The sequence below is a fragment of the Ostrea edulis genome, chromosome 9, assembly GCF_947568905.1.
Source record: "Ostrea edulis chromosome 9, xbOstEdul1.1, whole genome shotgun sequence".
NCBI lineage: Eukaryota > Metazoa > Mollusca > Bivalvia > Ostreida > Ostreidae > Ostrea > Ostrea edulis.
The window spans coordinates 63,773,672-63,793,818 of NC_079172.1; the positions used below are offsets into that span (position 1 = coordinate 63,773,672).

The window sequence follows — 20,147 nt, forward strand, 5'->3', positions numbered from 1 at the left end:
AATATTGAGCAGGCAATATCTTCCTATGTCAGGAGTGAATTGACCATGTGACCTAAAATCAATAGGGGTCATCTACTCCTTATGCTGTACCAGTGTACCAAGTTTGGTGTCAATAAAGCAAATAATTCTTAAAATATAGGAGACAGCATATTACTATGTCCAGTTCAACAATTGACTTTTGACCTCAAAATCAATATCGGTCATCTTCTCCTGAAGATGTACCAGTGTACTAAGTTTGATGTCTGTCAAGCAAAAGGGTTATCAAGATATTGAGTGGACAGTATATTACTATGTTCAGTTTGACCTTTGACCATGTGACCTCAAAATCAATAGGAGTCATCTCCTCCTGAATATACATCACTGTACTAAGTTTGATGTCTGTCAAGCAAAGGGTTCTCAAGATATTGAGCGGACAGTATATTCCAATGTTCAGGTTGACTCTTGACCTTTGACCATGTGACTTCAAAATCAATAGGGGTCATCTTCTCCTGAATACGTACCAGTGTACAAAGTTTGATGTCTGTCAAGAAAAGGGTTCTCAAGATATTGAACGGACAGTATATTCCAATGTCCAGTTTGACCCTTGACCTTTGACAAGGTGACATCAAAATCAACAGGAGTCATCTTCTCCTTAAGTTGTACCAGTGTACCAAGTTTGATGTCTGTCAAGCAAAGGGTTCTCAAGATATTGAGCGGACAGTATATTCCTATGTCCAGTTTGACCCTTGACCTTGTGACATCAAAATCAATAGGAGTCATCTTCTCCTTAAGTTGTACCAGTGTACCAAGTTTGATGTCTGTCAAGAAAAGGGTTCTCAAGATAATGAACGGACAGTATAATCTTATGTCCAGTTTGACCCTTAACCTTTGACCATGTGACCTCAAAATCAATAGGGGTCATTATCTTCTGAAGATGTACTGGTGTGCCAAGTTTGATGTCTGTCACGCAAAGGGTTCTCTAGACTTTGAATGGTCAGTATATTCCTATGCCCAGTTTGACCCTTGACCTTTGACCTCAAAATCAATAGGGGTCATCTTCTTCTGAAGACGTACTAGTGTACCAAGTTTGATGTCTGTCAAGCAAAGGGTTCTCTAGACATTGAATGGTCAGTATATTCATATGCCCAGTTTGACCCTTGACCATATGACCTCAAAATCAATTGGGGTCATCTACTCCTTAGGATGTACCAGTGTGCCAAGTTTGATGTCTTTCAAGCCAAGGGTTCTCGAGATATTGAGCGGACATTATATTCCTATGTCCAGAGTAGATTGACCCTTGACCTTTTGACCTGAAAAACAATAGGGGTCATCTTCCACTTATAACCAACCCACATATGAAATATCATTATCATCAAGTGAATGGTTCTCAAGATATTGAGCGGACATGTGGTCTACAGACCGACCGACCGACCGACAGTTGCAAAACAATATGCCCCCTCTTTTTCAAAGGGGGGCATAAAAAGAGATCGCTCCAGTTCCAAGTCGAAAGTTATGTCTTTCTTTTCTCCCAACAAAGTCCGAGGGGATATCCTAGTCCCCGTACTACCACACTCGGTGTCGTACTTTCTGTGGCACAAACAATTGATAATTGAGAAAACAAGTTTATGCTGATGCAATAAGAGTTCATTTATTCTCAAAAAGGCAAATTTCCAATGACAAAATTTCACTGAACTTCACCACACTGTCCCACGTGACTAAGTGCTGTGCAGAGGAAATCTTTTTCAGGTACCATTCTTTCAAGTTTTTAGTGGTCATGCATCCACAAGCAAAACTCCTAAATAATTAAAAAAAAATTAAAATAAACTTAACATTTATAATACCAAACAAATGTATCACAATTACAAATATGGATCGCCAAATTATCATAAACTCAAATAATTAAATAGATCTATAATCATTTTAGAGATATCATAAATTCATTTATTGCTATGTATATGGTGTCCGGATAGGGCCATTTGCAATAGCGTGACTGGGCGTTAGTCACAACACGCCGTCACGCCAACAAGCAACGCGCCTTCGCGCTCTCACGCCAACAAGCAACACACCTTCGCGCAGACAAGCAACGCGCCTTCGCGCCAACAAGCAACGCGCCTTCGCGCTCTCACGACAACAAGCAACGCGCCATCGCACCGTCACGCCAACAAGCAACACGGCTCGAAGGCGTATTGTATGGTGTCCGGATAGGGCCATTTGCAAAAGCGTGACTGCGCGTTAGTCACAACACGCCAACAAGCAACGCACCTTCGCGCAGACAAGCAACGCACCTTCGCGCTTTCACGCCAATAAGCAACGCGCCTTCGCGCTCTCACGCCAACAAGCAACGCGCCTTCGCGCAGACAAGCAACGCGCTGTTGTGACTAACGCGCAGTCACGATTTTGCAAATGGCCCAATCCGGACAACATATATATATATATGATTGAATTACTGTGCGATGAGAGCCACAATTGATTGATGCGCGTATCTATTCAATTGATGAACATCAATGTGGCGGTAAAATTGAGTTATCTAGAATTCGGTATGAATGAATTGAAGATCTCTTTCCTTTAACTGAAGATACCTGCTCTCTCTCTCTCTCTCTCTCTCTATATATATATATATATATATATATAAGAATTATTCCGCGCATTGATTACATGCGCGCAATAATTCAATTGAATAGAACATTGATTCAATTATTGCATGCATTAATTAACTGCATTGAAGTGCGCATTAATTGAATTATTGATATCATTAATTCATTTGAAAAGAGCAACAATCTAATTTTTGCGTGCATCAATTCAGCAGGATAATTAATGCTGTCAATAATTTAATCAATGTATACAATAATTCAGATTTGAAGATATCATAAATTTATTCATGCCCCCTATAAGGTGAAGCCATCTTCTCAGTACAGCTGTTGTGTTTTAAAAAGAGATCATCGTCATATACATGTATTGAAATTGAATATAGGTTAAGTACCGTCACCTACACATCGTATGGATAACAATGGCGAAACTCTAACTATATGTCTACACCCGATATATTACTTTGTCTTTGTCATATAGCGAGATTGTCTGATATTTTCAGCGATAAATCTTCAGCCTACATTTTAAGCGCAAACAATGGAGATTAAGGTAATTTTATCAGAGGAATTGTTTATTTTGATTTGCCTCCGTGGCAGAGTGGTTAGAGAATCGCACTCAAAATCACACGGCCTCTCACCCCAGTTTACTTTCGGAAGGTCGGTGGTCTCTTCCCAGGTACATTGTATCTGCGTTATCACTTCCACCAATAAAAACTGGCCGCCACAAGATAACTGAAAAATTGTTGAGTGTGGTGGAAAACAGCAAACAATATTTTGATTTGTTACCAAGAATTTCGTTAATCAACGTCTTTCGATAACTTTTCACTCATATTGAGACGTCACCAGTTGTAGGTGAAGTACCACAAATTCAGACCTATCAACTGTTTAGTGTTTACGACCGTAGCAGCGAGGGTTCTTTAACGTTACACGGGACCTGTGTTTGTAATATCCAAAAGACCAGTAATTTTCACTTCTTAATGCCGAGCGTTTGACGAAAGAACAATGACTACCTATGTTAACGTCGTAGGTTTGACGTGGCCATGACACGAGCAGGGTTTGAATTCACGAGCTCCCAGTTACGAAACGAACGCTCTAACACTAAGCCACCGCGACACCGGTCCCGACAAAGAATTTGTCTCCCAGTACATATCTCATTAGACAGGTTTCACTGTTTATCAACACACATATTCAACATACTTACACGATATATTATAAACACCGTCATAGCATATCATACAGTCGAAATCAAACTTCAAAATTAGAAAACATCAATTCATTTATGTTCCAATAAACAAAGTCCGAAAATAAATTCTAAATTAAATTATTTTTTTATTAACTTGAATTTCAACTTATAAATGTACTAAGAATTCAGAATATAATTTTTTTTCAACGTCTCGTGGTACAATCTTCATTCGCTGTTTAACTTCGGGGTTGGGAATAAGTATTTTCCCCACTTAAACCGATAATTCTTATACATGTAGTTCTTATGGGGAGGGGGCTTACAACATCTAACACTTGCATTGCGCATTTTGTCTCGGGTAGTGCTTTGCGCTTTTTGTCTTGTATATTGCATTTGGCTTCACAATATTAAACACTGAAGTTATGGTGGAGTCCAAGAGGCGGGACCCCGGGGAAAGCTATATTGATAATAATAGGATATCTGTGACATTGCGTATGACGGCACCGAGCACAAATTCATGGATCCCAGATTAAAATGCAGATCTGTTAGACGGCAAACGGTGTAGGATGCAGGATTTCCGAAGGGGGGGGGGGTACATTTGAAAGTCAAGTAATAGCAAAAATACTCGGTTATGCTGGGTGCCAAATCGAATTTTCATCTATACAATATGCCAGTAATGCCTTGCAAAATTATAGCGAAAAAAGGGGGGCTCTAGATCCGCCACTGGCAATGGAAAATGACGCACACTTACAGATTTGTACTTAGTCAATGTTTAATAAACCCCCCCCCCCCCCCCCAATTTTGTAACCGTAACATGTTTGTAAAACGACAGCTATATCTTTGTGCATCAATGCTACATGTACATTAAAAGTGGGTCAATGTGAAGTTTAAATCTATTGAAGCAGCAGATAACACGTACTTAGGTATAGTGTATACAGGGTCGATCTCGTCACGTACAGGTATTTAAAGCACGGGACTACACGGAAGGTCGAAAGAACAGGGAAGCCATGTTGGATTTACAGGTGAGACAAAATTATTACTATTATATACACATCACGGTGCCACCAAATCATTATAATTGTATAAGGTATGTGTTTGATCAGAATTATTAATGAGACAGGTTTGATATGACACTGGTCATTATAACGTGAATTTTAGAAATTGGGCATGGGAATTGACATGTCGCAAAGGATATATATCTTGTAATATTTGTACACATATATCTATCATGGAAAAAGATAAATTCTCGCGTGTAAATTGGTTCAACCTGTTACATGTTTATTGAATTTCACATGCAAATGATTTATATCCAATGTTTATTTCATGTCCTGGAATTGAAAACTGATACAAAAATGATGTCCATTTCTCTATTAACAGTGAACTACTCATGTGACCCAGACACCAGACATGCTGCACCCCCGGCACAGTGCCCAGGACGTCCTACTGTGCGATTCCTGTGAAACTGCCCCCCTACAGAGTCACTGTGAACGTTGTAATATAAATCTCTGTACTAACTGTGTAGGAAAACATCTCTTGGATTCGTCTAGAAAACACCGAGTCATACCGTTCATAGAGAAAAGTTCTACTCCTAACTACCCAAAATGTCCCAGCCACCCCGACAAACAATGTGAACTTCACTGCGAAAAATGCGACCTTCCCGTCTGTTCTACCTGTCTCGCCTCTGGTCAACATGAAGGACACAAGTTATCAGAAGTTATGAAAAAACTCAGCGCTAAAACACAGGATTTACGAAAAGATTTGGAAGAACTCGAGACCAGAATTTACCCCCGATATGAAGGAATTGTCTCCAATGTCCAAACTGAGAAAGCCGAGTTAGAAACGAAGTACGGGAAACTGACCACAGCTGCCGACCAACAAGGAGAAGTCTTACACCGGGAGATTACCGCCATTGTCAACCAGCGGAAATCCGACATTGCGGAGATGAAAACTAAACATCTGGCTGCCTTAAATAAAAACACAGATGAAATCTCACACAGTATTACTGAACTCAAACAAATCATTCTAAATCTGAAGGCAATATTGGAATCCAATGACGTCTCCCTAATCTCTACCTACAAATCTAGGAATGCCGAGTTCAGGAGATTACCCCCAAAAGTCCAAGTTACATTACCAAGTTTGTCAGCTCAGAAAATAAACACAGAACAGCTCCGTGAAATGCTTGGTTCTCTGTCGCCATTATCCATTAACACAGAAGAACAAGGCTACATAATGAAGTCAGCAGAAGCTGTGTCGTCTCCTCCAGTCAAACCACTTCTTGATGAACCGCGCATCACCGCCACCATAAACACTGGGTATAGAGGACTATACAGTGTTAGCTGTGTCAGTGAAGAACAAGTCTGGACATGCGGGAGTAACGAAATCATGAAGCTCCTCAACCTCCGGGTTAAACTACTGACATCAATAAAAACCAAGTCAGGGGAAACACCACGGGACATAGCGGTGACACGGGACGGAGATCTTGTTTATACTGACTATAGTGATAAGACTATAAACCTGGTTAAGAATAAAGAGATACAGACCGTGATCACACTACAGGGGTGGGAACCTCTCGGTGTCTGCAGTACCGCCTCTGATGATCTCCTGGTTACCATGATCAGTGATGATAGAAAACTATCCAAAGTCGTGCGTTACTCCGGCTCCACAGAGAAACAAAGCATTCAGTTTGATGATCAGGGTCGTCCTCTCTATTCATCTGCTCGTTACATCAGTGAGAACAAGAACCTGGATATCTGTGTGGTTGACTGGGGAGTTGATGCAGTAGTGGTGGTCAATCAGTCAGGAAAACTCCGATTTAGATACACTGGTCATCGCTCTAATACCAAGCGATCATTTTATCCACGCGGCATCACTACAGACAGCCAGAGTCACATCCTGACAGCAGACATTAACAATCACCGTATCCACATCCTAGATCAGGACGGACAGTTCCTCCGTTACATTCACAATTTAGAACGTCCTCGTGGTTTATGTGTGGACATCAGAGACAACCTCTTTGTGGCTGAGGAGTTCACTGCTAAAATGAAGAAAATCCAATATCTATAAACACAGTGTTAATTACAGATCTCTACAAAGTGTTAATTACACATCTCAAAACCGTGTTAATTACATCTATCAACACAGTGAAAATTACACATCTAGAAACCATGTTAATTACAGATATAAACCAGTGTTAATTACAGATATAAACCAGTGTTAATTATAGATATAAACACAGTTGTTTGTGATGTGTATTGACAGTAGATTTGTATCTTAGAGAACTCTGTTAGATTGTGTGTTAATTATATCTTTTTATATCTGTATTATGTTTGAATGTATATTTTATAGATAAACAGTACTTGGAGTACATTCTTACATTATGACTGAGTACTTACTTAGCTATGTAGTACATCTGATCTTACATTATGACTGAGTACTTACTTAGCTATGTAGTACATCTGATCTTACATTATGACTGAGTACTTACTTAGATATGTAGTACATCTGATCTTACATTATGACTGAGTACTTAGATATGTAGTACATCTGATCTTACATTATGACTGAGTACTTACTTAGATATGTAGTACATCTGATCTCACATTATGACTGAGTACTTAGATATGTAGTACATCTGATCTTACATTATGACTGAGTACTTACTTAGATATGTAGTACATCTGATCTTACATTATGACTGAGTACTTACTTAGATATGTAGTACATCTGATCTTACATTATGACTGAGTACTTACTTAGATATGTAGTACATCTGATCTTACATTATGACTGAGTACTTAGATATGTAGTATATCTGATCTTACATTATGACTGAGTACGTACTTAGCTGTGTAGTACAGTAACATATAGTGACCCCCAAACGTCCAGTCTTCTGATCCAAGGTCACAGTCTTCTGTTTACCATCAATGACGTCACAACACGTATCTAAATCTCCACAGTCCTACAAAATCAACACAGACAAATAGAAATCTTATCAAACTGAATTATTTAAATCATTTATTTCTACAATGTACAACCTTGATTTTGTCTCTGTTGACAATTCTGTACTGAGTGCTGCACTTGATGGTAAAACTTATCAGATTTTGGACATTTATTTTTATTTTTCTGACTGATGAATTAATTAACAATAATTGCAAACTAGAGCTGCTCTACAGTTCAAATAAAAGTTATAAAACAAATGCCCCCGCTTGTGGGACTAACCAGTCACTTATCTGACCCACACTGCTCATCAGTGAATTTTGTCGAATGATCGGGACTTTATTAAGAATGAGTCCAGCAGACTGGCATTATTTGCCTTGGTGTGGGTCCTGTGAATTGGGAAGAACTCTACATCCAATCGTCTCCTCGCACTATAATTTGATCTTCATACTGTCAAGTTCGTCGTCAACTTCAACCAGAATTTCTTGGATCTATCAACAGAAACTTCTCGCGTTAAGATACATGCATAAGGTAAACTTCTTAAACAATGGAGTTCCGTGTACAATGTAAAATCTTTGGCATAATTATTTAGAACCACAGGAAAATTAATATAAAACAAGAGGCCCATGGGCCACATTGCTCACCTGAGTCACCTTGGCCCATATCTGAAGACTTTCCATATATATTTGCATGTAAAACCTTAGTCCCTATTATGGCCCAAACTACCCTTTGCAAACTTGAATCTACACTATGTCAGAAAGCTTTCATGTAAATGTCAACTTCTTTGGCCCAATGGTTCTTGAGAAGAAGATTTTTAAAGCTTTTTCCTATATTTGTATGTAAAACTTTGAACCCCCTCCTCCACTTGTGGCCCCATCCTATCCCCCGGGGGCCATGATTTGAACAAACTTGAATCTGCACTATGTCAGAAAGTTTTCTTGTAAATATCAGCTTTTCTGACTCTGTGGTTATTGAGAAAAAGATTTTAACTATATATTTGTATGTAAAACTTTGATCCCCTATTGTGGCCCCATCCAATCCCCGGGGGTCGTGATTTGAACAAACTTGAATCTGCACTATGTCAGAAAGTTTTCATGTAAAAATCAGCTTTTCTGGCTCAGTGGTTTTTGAGAAGAAGATTTTTAAAGATTTTTCCTATATATTTGTATGTAAAACTTTGATCCCTTATTGTGGCCCCATCCAACCCCAGGGGCCCATGATTTGAACAAACTTGAATCTGCATTATGTCAGGAAGCTTTCATGTAAATCTCAGCTTTTCTGGCTTAGTGGTTCTTGAGAAGAAGATTTTTAAAGTTTTTCCCTATATATTTGTATGTAAAACTTTGATCCCCCCTTGTGGCCCCATCCTACCACCAGGGGCCATGATTTGAACAAATTTGAATCTGCAATATGTCAGGAAGCTTTCAGGTAAATTTCAGCTCTTCTGGCCCAGTGGTTCTTGAGAAGAAGATTTTTAAATGACCCCACCCTATTTTTGTATTTTTGTGATTATCTCCCCTTTGAAAAGGACATGGCCCTTCATTTGAACAAACGTGAAAGCCCTTTACCCAAGGATGCTTTTGGCCAAGTTTGGTTGAAATTGGCCATGTGGTTCTGGAGAAGAAGTCGAAAATGTGAAAAGTTTACAGACAGACGGATGGACGCCGGACAAAATGTGATCAGAATAGCTCACTTGAACCTTCGGTTCAGGTGAGCTAAAAACGTGAGTATATTCATTTTAACATTTGAATAAATTGTCATTGTGGTTTTGATCTCTGACAAAGAAACAACTTTCAGAGGCAGATAAAAAATGTGGGTGGGTTGAGGAGTCTAAATTGAATAAATACAAGTACATTTGCAGGGGGTGGGGGGGGGGGGGGGATATTTTCGCGTTCTTGTGCATATAATTTGACTGATTTAACATAAGAATCCTTCGTAAACGCGACAGCCCGTTGTTTTTGCCGAAGGGACGGTGTATGTAACATGTATGATGCAGAAAAATCGTCTGGTATGTCCTTTAACGACATGATCCGTGCCATGTTGTTTATGAGTCTAATGTCGGGATAGTTACCGTCGTCATGGTGGGCGGGGCTTACACGAAAATCGGTGATCCACCAAGGCCCCAAGATAGCTTTTCTGATCATGTTTTGTTTGTCCATGAAAATCTCGCCTTTTCATCTTCTCCAGAACTACTGGGCCAATTTCAATCAAACTTGGTACAAATTACCCTTGGGGAAAGAGCATTCAGGTGTATTTAAATGAAAAGCCATATCCCCTTCAAAGGGGAGATAATCAACAAAAGGCAAAATAGGGTGGGGTCAATTAAAATCTCAAAAAGAACTGCTGTGTCAGGAAAAATGAAATTTACATGAAAGCTTCCTGAGATGGAGTAGATTCAAGTTTCTTCAAATCATGAACCCCTGGGGATAGGATGGGGGCAAAAAAGAGAATCAAATTTTGCATACAAATAGGGAAACATTTAGAATCTTCTCCAGAACATTCATCTATATAGTCATGTTAATATGCAAATATCCCTTAGTGCAGATTCATTTTTTTCAAATTGTGGTCCTTTGAAGTAAGGTGGGGCCATAATAGGGGGCCAAATTTTACAAGGCAATATATAATGGGGAACATCTTTAAAAATCTTTATCTCTACAACAGTAGGATCATGATTGGTCTTATTGCTATGTAAGTATCTTCAAATAGTTCAAATTTAAGTCTGTTCAATTCAGGGGCCCCATGAGAAGGGTGGGGTTGCAATGGGAGATCAAAGTTTTATAATTAGCTACATTAATCAAAACAATTAAATTTCTTTCAAGACTAGATCTATTAGGGCCACATTAAATCATATCCAAATGTAAATGTTTCAAAGTAGTGTGGATTCAAGGGATGGTTTATTACTGTAGTCGGGGGTATATTGTTTTTAAACTGATGACCTTGAAGTTTGACCTACTTTTACGAAAGTTTACTCTATTCAGTGTTTCTTAAACTATTTAAGGTAGGTCTTTCATAATTTGCATATAGATATGTTATGGTAAGGCCCTACATTTCATACATATTTATCATGTAATCATTACATGTACATGTACCTTGGAATTGCATCCCCATTTCAAAATTTTAACCTTAATCATCCAAATTTCAAAATTTTAACACTACTCATAACTTTTAAATAGTGAGTGAGAGGGCTATCATATTTCATATGTGCATTCCTTTTGACAAAATCTCTTTTTTTCGATACCAAAGTTTGTGACATTGGAGTTTGACCAACTTTTAAAGAAAATGTAACATATTAAATTTCTCCCGAACTATTTAAGATATTAGGGCCGTCATATTTTGTATATAGATTCTTTATGACAAGACTTTTCATATTACACAATGTTGTTTGACCTAGTGACCTTGAATTACTTTTAAGAAAATTTAACCAATTCAATATCTTTGAAGTATTTAAGGTCGAGTTTTCATATTCTATAAATAGCTTATTGCAATACCTTTCATTTCCTATCATGATCTATGACCTTGACCTTCATAACCACAAGGTCATGTTGATAACAAGTTCATTTATGTCGTGACCCTATGGGGGTAGGTTGGGGCCACAATTGGGTCAAAATTTTTCATGGGAATAAATATGAATCAAGAGGCCCATGGGCCACATCGCTCACCTGAGTGACAATGGCCCATATTAAAGATTTTTGCTATATATTTGCATGTAAGACTTTGATCTCTATTGTGGTCCCAACCAACCCCTGAGGGCCATGATTTTTACAAACTTGAATCTGCAATATGACGGGAAGCTTTCATGTAAATGTAAACTTCACTGGCTAAATGGTTCTTGATAGATTTTAAAAGAGTTTCCCTATAAATTTGTATGTAACACTTTGATCCACTATTGTGGTCCAAACCTACCCCCGGGGTCATGATTTTTACAGACTTGAATTTGCACTATATCAGGAAGATTTCATGTAAATGAAAACTTTTCTGGCCAAGTGAATCTTGAGAAGAAGATTTTTAAAGATTTTCCCTATATATTTGTGTGTAAAACTTTGATCCCCTATTGTGGCCCATTCTACCCCTGGAGACCATGACTTTAACAAATTTAAATCTGCACTAGGTCAGAAAGCTTTCATGTGTAAATTTGTACTTTTCAGTCCAGTGGCTCTTGAGAAGATTTTCCCTATACATTTGTATGTAAAACCTTGATTGACTTCAGACGGAGAGACGAAAGACAACAGGCAATTAGAAAAGCTCACTTGAGCTTTCAGCCCAGTTGAGCTAAATACGATCTTTTAACAATCACAACAGCTGAACAACTAAAGGACCAAGGTTACTCAGGAGGGGGAGGGGGAGAGGGAGGGGGGGGGGGGAGAGGAAGGGGGGAGGGGTGTGTGTGTGGCTCATGATCTTCTTGTTTATGTATTATAACAAGTGTTTCATTTATCACCAACAGGATGTTATCTTTGTCATCTACACAATGTTTTATATCATGCCTCTTAATATCAACTATGGAACACCAAAATAACATAAACACATGATAAACTCAAATAATTGAAGATATTATTAATTATTTGAAGATATCATAAATTCAGCTATTACGCATAATAATTCAAATCAATCATTGCGTTCATGAAATGATGATCGCATCTAATTCATGCTCTCATTTTGTGCATGAAATAATTCAGAATTGAATACATCGTTAATTATTTTAAAAAATATCTAAACGAACTGTAGTGCACATCAAATGAATTGATGATATATTAAATAAATAATATATTCAATTATTTGAGTTAATGTTAATTTGGCGCTCCACAGGAGTCAGTCTTTACACAACTTCTAGGTCTCTGACCCCAGAATCATGGCGTGAGCAGAATCATGGCATAAACAAACTTGAATCTATACGAAATGAGGATGTTTGCAAATTAATTTGATACTTTGTAGGCAGGTGGGTTTTATAAAGAGATATTTTCCTATATATATATATCCATATGTAGAACTAACAGCCCCAATATTGTGGCCCTATACTGAAACTGTGGACCATGGATTGAACCAACATGAATCTACACTACATGGGGATACCTGCTCAACAATCTGATCTATTGTAGTCTTGTGGTTTTGGAGAATATTCCCCATATATTCCTATGTTAAACTTTAAAACCTTGGGCTCATGGTTTGAACTGAGATCATTTGTTTACATACAAAACTTGTCACCTTTATATTTTATCTTTTCTGACAGAGTTATGGTTATGAAGATTTTTAAAGCTTTCTCGCCTTGGGAATGAAGCACGATGCTAGCTTTATTCGAAAAAATGAACCTGAATCCCCTGCATTCAAGATACTGTATGCCATGTCCCATACAAATTGGCTGTCAGTTAGAAAAAGTTGCATAACCCCCTCCCCTTCAAAAAAGTATTTGTCACTACATTTCCATTTCACCTAACCTTGACCCTTAAAAATAAACCTGAAACCCCTTCACTGTAGATACTGGTTGTCATAACGATATTTATAGAACTTGGCCTAGTGGTTGGGAAGGAGTTGAAAATGTGATTTGACAGATGACAATAAACTTTACAAGAAAAAGCTCTCTACAAGCCAAACAATGACAGTGCGTTAAAGCTCACATGTGTTTCGACATTTTAAACATCGTTTTACTAGCTTGACACCTGGAAAATACTACCTAAACTCCTGGATTAACAGTTTTGTGGTACAATGGAGAATTTTGCTGCAGAAGCATATTTCCATGTCTGTAAAAGTTCAGGATTTGTCGGTATAACCGGTGGAATTTTCGTCAATAATTTGGTCAGATACTCCACCATCAACCTGCAAATCAATGATAATGACATTAAAATTGTGACATAAATTATGACATACTACAAGGAGAGGTTTTGGAAAGGGGCTAATTAAGTCCCCATCTATGACCCTATAGTGATCAGTCTGTGTGTCCGTGTGCCCATCCCTGCATTGACAGATTATAGGAGTTATGAGATTGATCACTGTTCGTTATCTTCACCTTTCATTTAAAGACTGAGACTATTGTCTATCCCTGCAGCTATTGATTTGAAAATTCATACATGAACTTTTATCATTGGGTTACAGATCATGTTTTAGTTTGGGCTTTGTTGACCTTCTCTGGAAAAAAGTTATGAACTTTGACCTGCGCAAAAAATGCCACAAATCCCTTTTGCAATGCTTGACAGCACAATGATATTAAGTTTTGTCCTAGTTTGACACTAGTGTTCAAATTGCTAGAATATCAATAATTCAAACTCTTTCCATATAGATCTATATAGAAGATAATAATTACATCATCAAATTTACAACCATACAAATTAGTGGACTTCTCCTCATGTGTTGCGGGGGCATACTGTCCTGTCTGTGATAATAAGGAATCTGTAAATGATGGAATTTCAGTCAATGATTTGATACACCATCATTACCCTGCAAATAAATGGAAATTAAATTAGAATTGTGATATAAATTCTGTTAGTGAAGCTAAATACACTGGATGTGCAGTCTTAACGAAAAAAAATTTTTTGGAGCACTAGCCATTCAGATTCAGACCTCTGTCTCTGGACTGTTTACTGTAGACAAACGGAAAAAATAAATCACAAAGAATGACATATTTTCAACTTGGTAAAGAACTCTGGAGAGAGAGAGAGAGAGAGAGAGAGAGAGAGAGAGAGTACCAGATATAAACCACTCCAGCCTAATGGATTTAACTTTTCGTCATGATTAATTAAAGTGCAATAGAAACACTATTTATAGATTCTATACGATTGTTTCTGATTACTGTACCATCTTCACTCCATTTGAATATATGGTGTTATAAGAGGTGAGATCAAAAGATCGATAGATAAAAATCTAAATCCAAATAGTTTAGTAAGTTCCTGTCATCCGACATACTCTTTAGTGGAAAAAGAAAAAAGACAAATGACTGCTAAAACCACATAATATTACATTTGATAGTTTTAATGTACACTTTCATTTGTGAATAAACAGTAGAAAATGTATGTAATGTTACATGTATCTATAATCGTATGTTTTAACTTGTTAATCAATTAGGTTCAACATTCATCATATTTAGTTTTAAAGGGGGGTGGGGGTCTTGGTGAGAACTATGTGAATAGTTTTTTGTCAGACATTGAACTTTTGATCTCTCCCCTAACTTTAGCTGAAAGTCAGTGATATTTATGAGTTTAAAACCACAGATTGACGGTCTTGTATATATGTAATAATTTTACAAGCCCGACCCCAATTTCAATAGATTTGGTCTTTGAGACTGTGGCTTCTTTCAAAGACTGTATGTGGGGGCATCCCACATTGCGTGATCCAAGAGTGGCGGATCTCATTACTAACCAGGGATGCCACATGTGATCCAAGTGTGGCGGATCTCATTACTAACCAGGGACGTGGCGCCACATGATCCAAGAGTGGTGGATTTCATTACTATCTGGAGAAACCATATGTGGGCAGTGTTTGCTCAACTCTTTATTTTGTATTCTTTATTTAGGAGTTATGAGATTGACCACTGTTTGTTTAAATATCTTCATCTCTCATGTGACCCAACAGTGGCGGATTTTCATTACCAACTGGGGATACCACATGTAATTTGATCTGTACAGCTTTTTATTCATGTACATTATATAGTATACATGTATATATAAAATACATATTAAATGGGATTAGGCAGCAGGTGCAATGTCTATATTAAGCCCTCTCCATTGATCACAGGTCAGTTATAACATGGTATAATTAATAAATGTTACATACATGTAGCTGTGATCCAAAAGGGGTGGATTTCACCCCACACGTGATCAAGAGTGGTGAATTTTCATTACTATTCCGAGACAGCACCAGAAATTGAGAAGAGTTTATAACATGCATTTTCAATATATAAAGATAATCCATCATTCATTGCCCTACCTTGGAGACTTAAAAATCATTTACACATTTCACAAGTTTGGTTCATGTAGAGGCCTCCATGCTCATGATATATAACAATTGCATATAGTTTTCCCTCCTTGACAATCCATAAAGCCCTTCCTTTGAATTTGATCCAGGGGCTAAGAAGTTCACAATTCTGAATCAGTATTGGCCTGACTATAAACTCAGTTTTTCTGCCAGATTGATGTCTGGGGGTAAAGAATTTTTTTTTTTTAAGGGTGAAGAACCTAATTCGTTTCAACAATAGAGATTTTTATGTAATATTTCAGCCTCAAGAAAGGCAGTAGACTGTTAGAAAACTTAGTTCTTCAAACTCAGCCAAAGTATAAACAAAACTTGATGAATGTTGCAAGTAGGAGAAAAACAATATCAGACACTGTCAGAGAGGGAGGGGGTTAGGGGAGAGGGCTACTCCCTGTCCGTCCCCTCATATCAGACCAGAATATAGATAGAACAAAATAAGGTCTATCTCGACTGTACAGTATCCAATTTAAATAGCCTTAAAACTTCAGGCTGGACGAGATTTTCTGATGAGTGATGTTGAACATTGCAGTTGAGCTTTATAGGCCTATTCCTCATAACTATTCATTATACACAATATAGATAGGATCTACCTGTAAAAAAAAAATAAATAAATATACCGTTATCCAGACATTTTGATAGTACCTAACAGTACTGTACCTGACAATCACTACTGTCCTCAAATACTTCTGAACAAGCACTGAGCAGTCATTTTTGTTTGACAGGAGACAAGTGTCGTCTGATTTATCAAGAACGTTTTGGTGACGTAGTAAACATGCAGGTACTGTAGGAGTTATATTTCTTGATACAGACCAGTATGTGGGCGTGGTTGTTTCGGGTTCGGTTCGATTCCCGGTGTTGTAGCATGGAATTTCCCCCCGAAAAAACGGGCCCCGGATAGACATCCCCCCCCCCCCCCCACAAAAAAAAGATGGGCCTGGCATAGAATTTCCCTGAGGAAGAATTAACCCGGGCCCAACCCCTAGGAAATCCCGCCCCAGTATAGAATTTCCCCTAAACGACAGTACGCCCCCCCCCCCTTCTTACATTTAATAGTTATGTATCCGTTTCCAGTTCTATTACTAGAATTCTCTTGCTTATCCAGACCAAGGAATTCTTATTTTTTTTTTTTATTATTTTGAGCAGCGTCTTGTGTATCACAAATCACCCTCGTGTTTTTTTTTGTTTTTGTTGTTTTTTTTTAAAGAAAATTTATTCAAATCGTGTAGATCTAATTGCCTAATGGTATATCAAAATTTATTCATACATCTCAAGTCTTTACTGTTATCTACCAGTATCTAACTTCTGAAATTTAGTGAAGTTGGGAAGAAGTTAATGCCTTCTTAATTTAAAATTTTAAAATTTCGAATTTAAATAAACGGGAAAATTAAATTACTTTTATTTATACAGTGCGTATAATTTACTTTTTAGATATTTTATCTTTTAGTCGACTTTTTATGAAAAACCCTAATGACTATCCTTAAAGTCTTTTGGGGAGCATATTATATTTACTATATGCAATTCAAAGTTTTCAGCGTGTAAATCCAACTTCAACATCTAAAAAAATTCCTTTATTTTATGAATATCGTAATGTTATAACTAATGAGCGCATATCTATTTCATTAAACTATAACAATTTAACAGCACATATTTGTTTCTTTTTGTAACTTTTTTTTTTTAATAACATGTACCTCTTTATAGTAATAATAACAAATTTCATTGATTATTATCTTCAATTGCATGGGTTTGCTTCATTCTATATTTATTCAAAAGCTTCTACATGAGAATAGAAAAAGACCCGGTCGATCGGAAACAGGAGGGGGCAATTCAATACCAGGGCGGTTTTTCCGCCCAAGGGGAAATTCTATACTGACTTTGTACATACGGGGAAATTATATGCTGGGGGCACTTTTTCCCCCTATAGGAGAAGATCTATCCCGGGCCCGTTTTTCCGGGGGAAAAGTCTATACTACAACACCGGTCCAGCCCAAAACATTACCCTCCCCTGTATTACACTCAAGCGTCAAAAGTATTTCCGCACTGCTAATATTTACTATATATTCATTACAACTTTCACAATTTAAGAACTTTACCAAAATTTGATAATTAATTATCATTAGGGCCTATAAAACTTCCAGATGATATGTAAACTCAAGATTCATGACAAATGTTACTGTTACATGTAGTGTTGTATATATATTTTTTGTGAGTCGATCTATGAATTAAGAGGTGGATTTTTTAAAAATCATTAATTAATATGGAATGTGTAAGATAAGTTCAAACAAAGTTCTTGCAACATGATTATCCTAGTCAGTGAATGTTAAAAACTGTACATAACACATACACATGTAGGAAAAATAACAATAACATATTCAAATATGGGTGATTATACATGATTTGTGAACATTTTTAAAGCGGTGGCAATATATTTGTAGGAATAGTTTAAAAATCACACGCACCTGAAGTATGGATATTATACCCCCCCCCCCTTTTTTTGGTGGCAATAATTTCTCTGAAATGTGTGAATTCCCTGTCTATCTCATCCCTCTTTCGATTTATGCAATCATTTCACGCTTTTTGTAAGCTTTAGAGATTGACCTTCTACTGGTATATTCATTATACCGGTAGAAGGCCAATCTAACACATTTCAGAGAAATTATTGCCACAAAAAAAATTATTTTAAAAAAGGAGGGATATCCATACTTCAGGTGCCTTTGTTAAAAATAGTATTCAAATATAGTAAAGATTAATTAGCAATGCGGAAATGCTTTTGACCCGTGGGTGTACCGATTGGTGCCATTGACCTTTCCTGACCTGGGAGTTATAAAACATTTACCGCACTCATACTCAAACTCAGCCATGTTTGTTTTGAGTACAACTCTGAGCAAGTTTCGAAAAATCTTGAGAATGTACTCCATTTGAGTCAATGAGTGTGAGAATGATTTTATTTAAAAAAAATTATAACCTTCACGTTTGAGTATGAGTACGATTTAGAGCACGGAGTTTGAGTTTGAGGGTTATATATATATATATATATATATATATATATATATATATATATAATATAATATAATATAATATAATAATAATATAATATAAAATGACGGTGATCACAACAATGATTCACTCGACTCAGTTTAAAAAGTTTACAATATCTAATGTCTATTGCAATTATTTTGATGCTCAGAGTGGTGCAAATGAGTCCTGATATTTCAAAAAATTATCGACCCGCACATATAGTCCTAGCTATGCCCCTGCTTTTGAAAACAAAACCCTCAACATGCGTGATGTTTACTTTTTAAAGCAAATTTTCTGACGAAAGGGGGAGGGGTTGGGTGGGTGGGTTCGGCCCATTCCCCTCTTGAGCCACCAGGTACCCTAACCACTGAGCTACCATGGTCGATATATACATGTATGGTACACACACAGCCCTGATAACTACAATAGTACTGATTTATGCTCTCTCTCTCTCTCTCTCTCTCTCTCTCTCTCTCTCTCTCTCTCTCGTAATAAAGTCCAAATCTGATCTATTTTAAAATTGTTGCACAGTCCATAGATTCGTCCGAACGCGCCCTCCTCATAATCCTGCCAGCACTGACGGACGGAGCCTGCACTCCATTCTCATCTGTTTTCGTCGCTTATCACGAAGGATTTGCAGTGGCGGATTTAAGGGGGGGGGGCGCAGTCGGCGCCCCCTTTAAAGTTTTCAAATTTAAGGTAAATCGTGGTCTCTTGTTAGAAAAATGTAAACGATTAAAGAAGTAATAATTTTCCCCACTTTCAGAACAATAAATGACAAAATCTTTTGATTTATTGAATTACTTTTATTGGGAGAACTTACATTTGTTCCAAAAACCTTTAAAATTTGTGGCATTTTTTGATTTTCCTCCATCAAAAATGACAGAAAATAGTAAAAATTACTACACCAGGAGACATATTTGAGGCCCTATAAAATCGGTAACCAGGAGCTTCCCCCGGGAGACTTTGCCCCCTGGGCCCCTACAGGGCTTCGCGCTGGAACCACTGGGGGTCTCATGGCGGCTCCCAGACTCCCTGCCTCATAAAGTTGCGCCCCCTTACCGCAATTCCTGATTTGTACACGTAACCACGAAACAAGAATTGGCTTACCAAACCTACCTATCAGTGTCACCTAATAATCACGCGAAATAATTATTTTGAATTCTCTGAAACGGCTCGATAGAAATCGGTGGATATTTGATCAGATATTCCTTTTTACTTATACATCATTTTAATTTTTAATTTGACTGGACTAAATTTAAAATTGAAACGACAATGATAATCCGATTAGGATTATCACCTACAAGCTATGTTGATTGAGGATGAAAAATTCAAAGTCAATAACAACTTCAAATATAATTCCAAGCCTCCTAGACAAGAGGAATCAATTAAAATAAGTGAATAGATCTTTCAAGAGCTATCTTTATGACATTAGATCGACTTTGTTATAGTACGACTTCTCCAGTTCCTCTAACGTCGCGCCACCTATCGCG

At 37.4% G+C, this 20,147-nt stretch overlaps 1 protein-coding gene and 1 long non-coding RNA gene across 2 annotated transcripts; one reads left to right on the top strand and one right to left on the bottom strand.

The window, feature by feature from the left end:
- Positions 1-4,617: 4,617 nt before the first annotated feature.
- On the top strand, positions 4,618-7,121 carry LOC125659763 (E3 ubiquitin-protein ligase TRIM71-like). Its single transcript, XM_048891537.2, has 2 exons — positions 4,618-4,766; positions 5,122-7,121. Exon 2 carries the CDS (start codon positions 5,152-5,154, stop codon positions 6,805-6,807), a length of 1,656 nt encoding a protein of 551 aa, XP_048747494.2. The 5' UTR covers positions 4,618-4,766; positions 5,122-5,151; the 3' UTR covers positions 6,808-7,121.
- An 853-nt stretch (positions 7,122-7,974) lies between these two features.
- Positions 7,975-14,100, bottom strand: LOC125659794 (uncharacterized). The gene is made up of 3 exons (XR_007364222.2): positions 13,976-14,100; positions 13,349-13,491; positions 7,975-8,171 (listed from the first exon to the last, which is right to left on the bottom strand). It is a non-coding gene; the product is annotated as an uncharacterized LOC125659794 (long non-coding RNA).
- Positions 14,101-20,147: the final 6,047 nt, after the last annotated feature.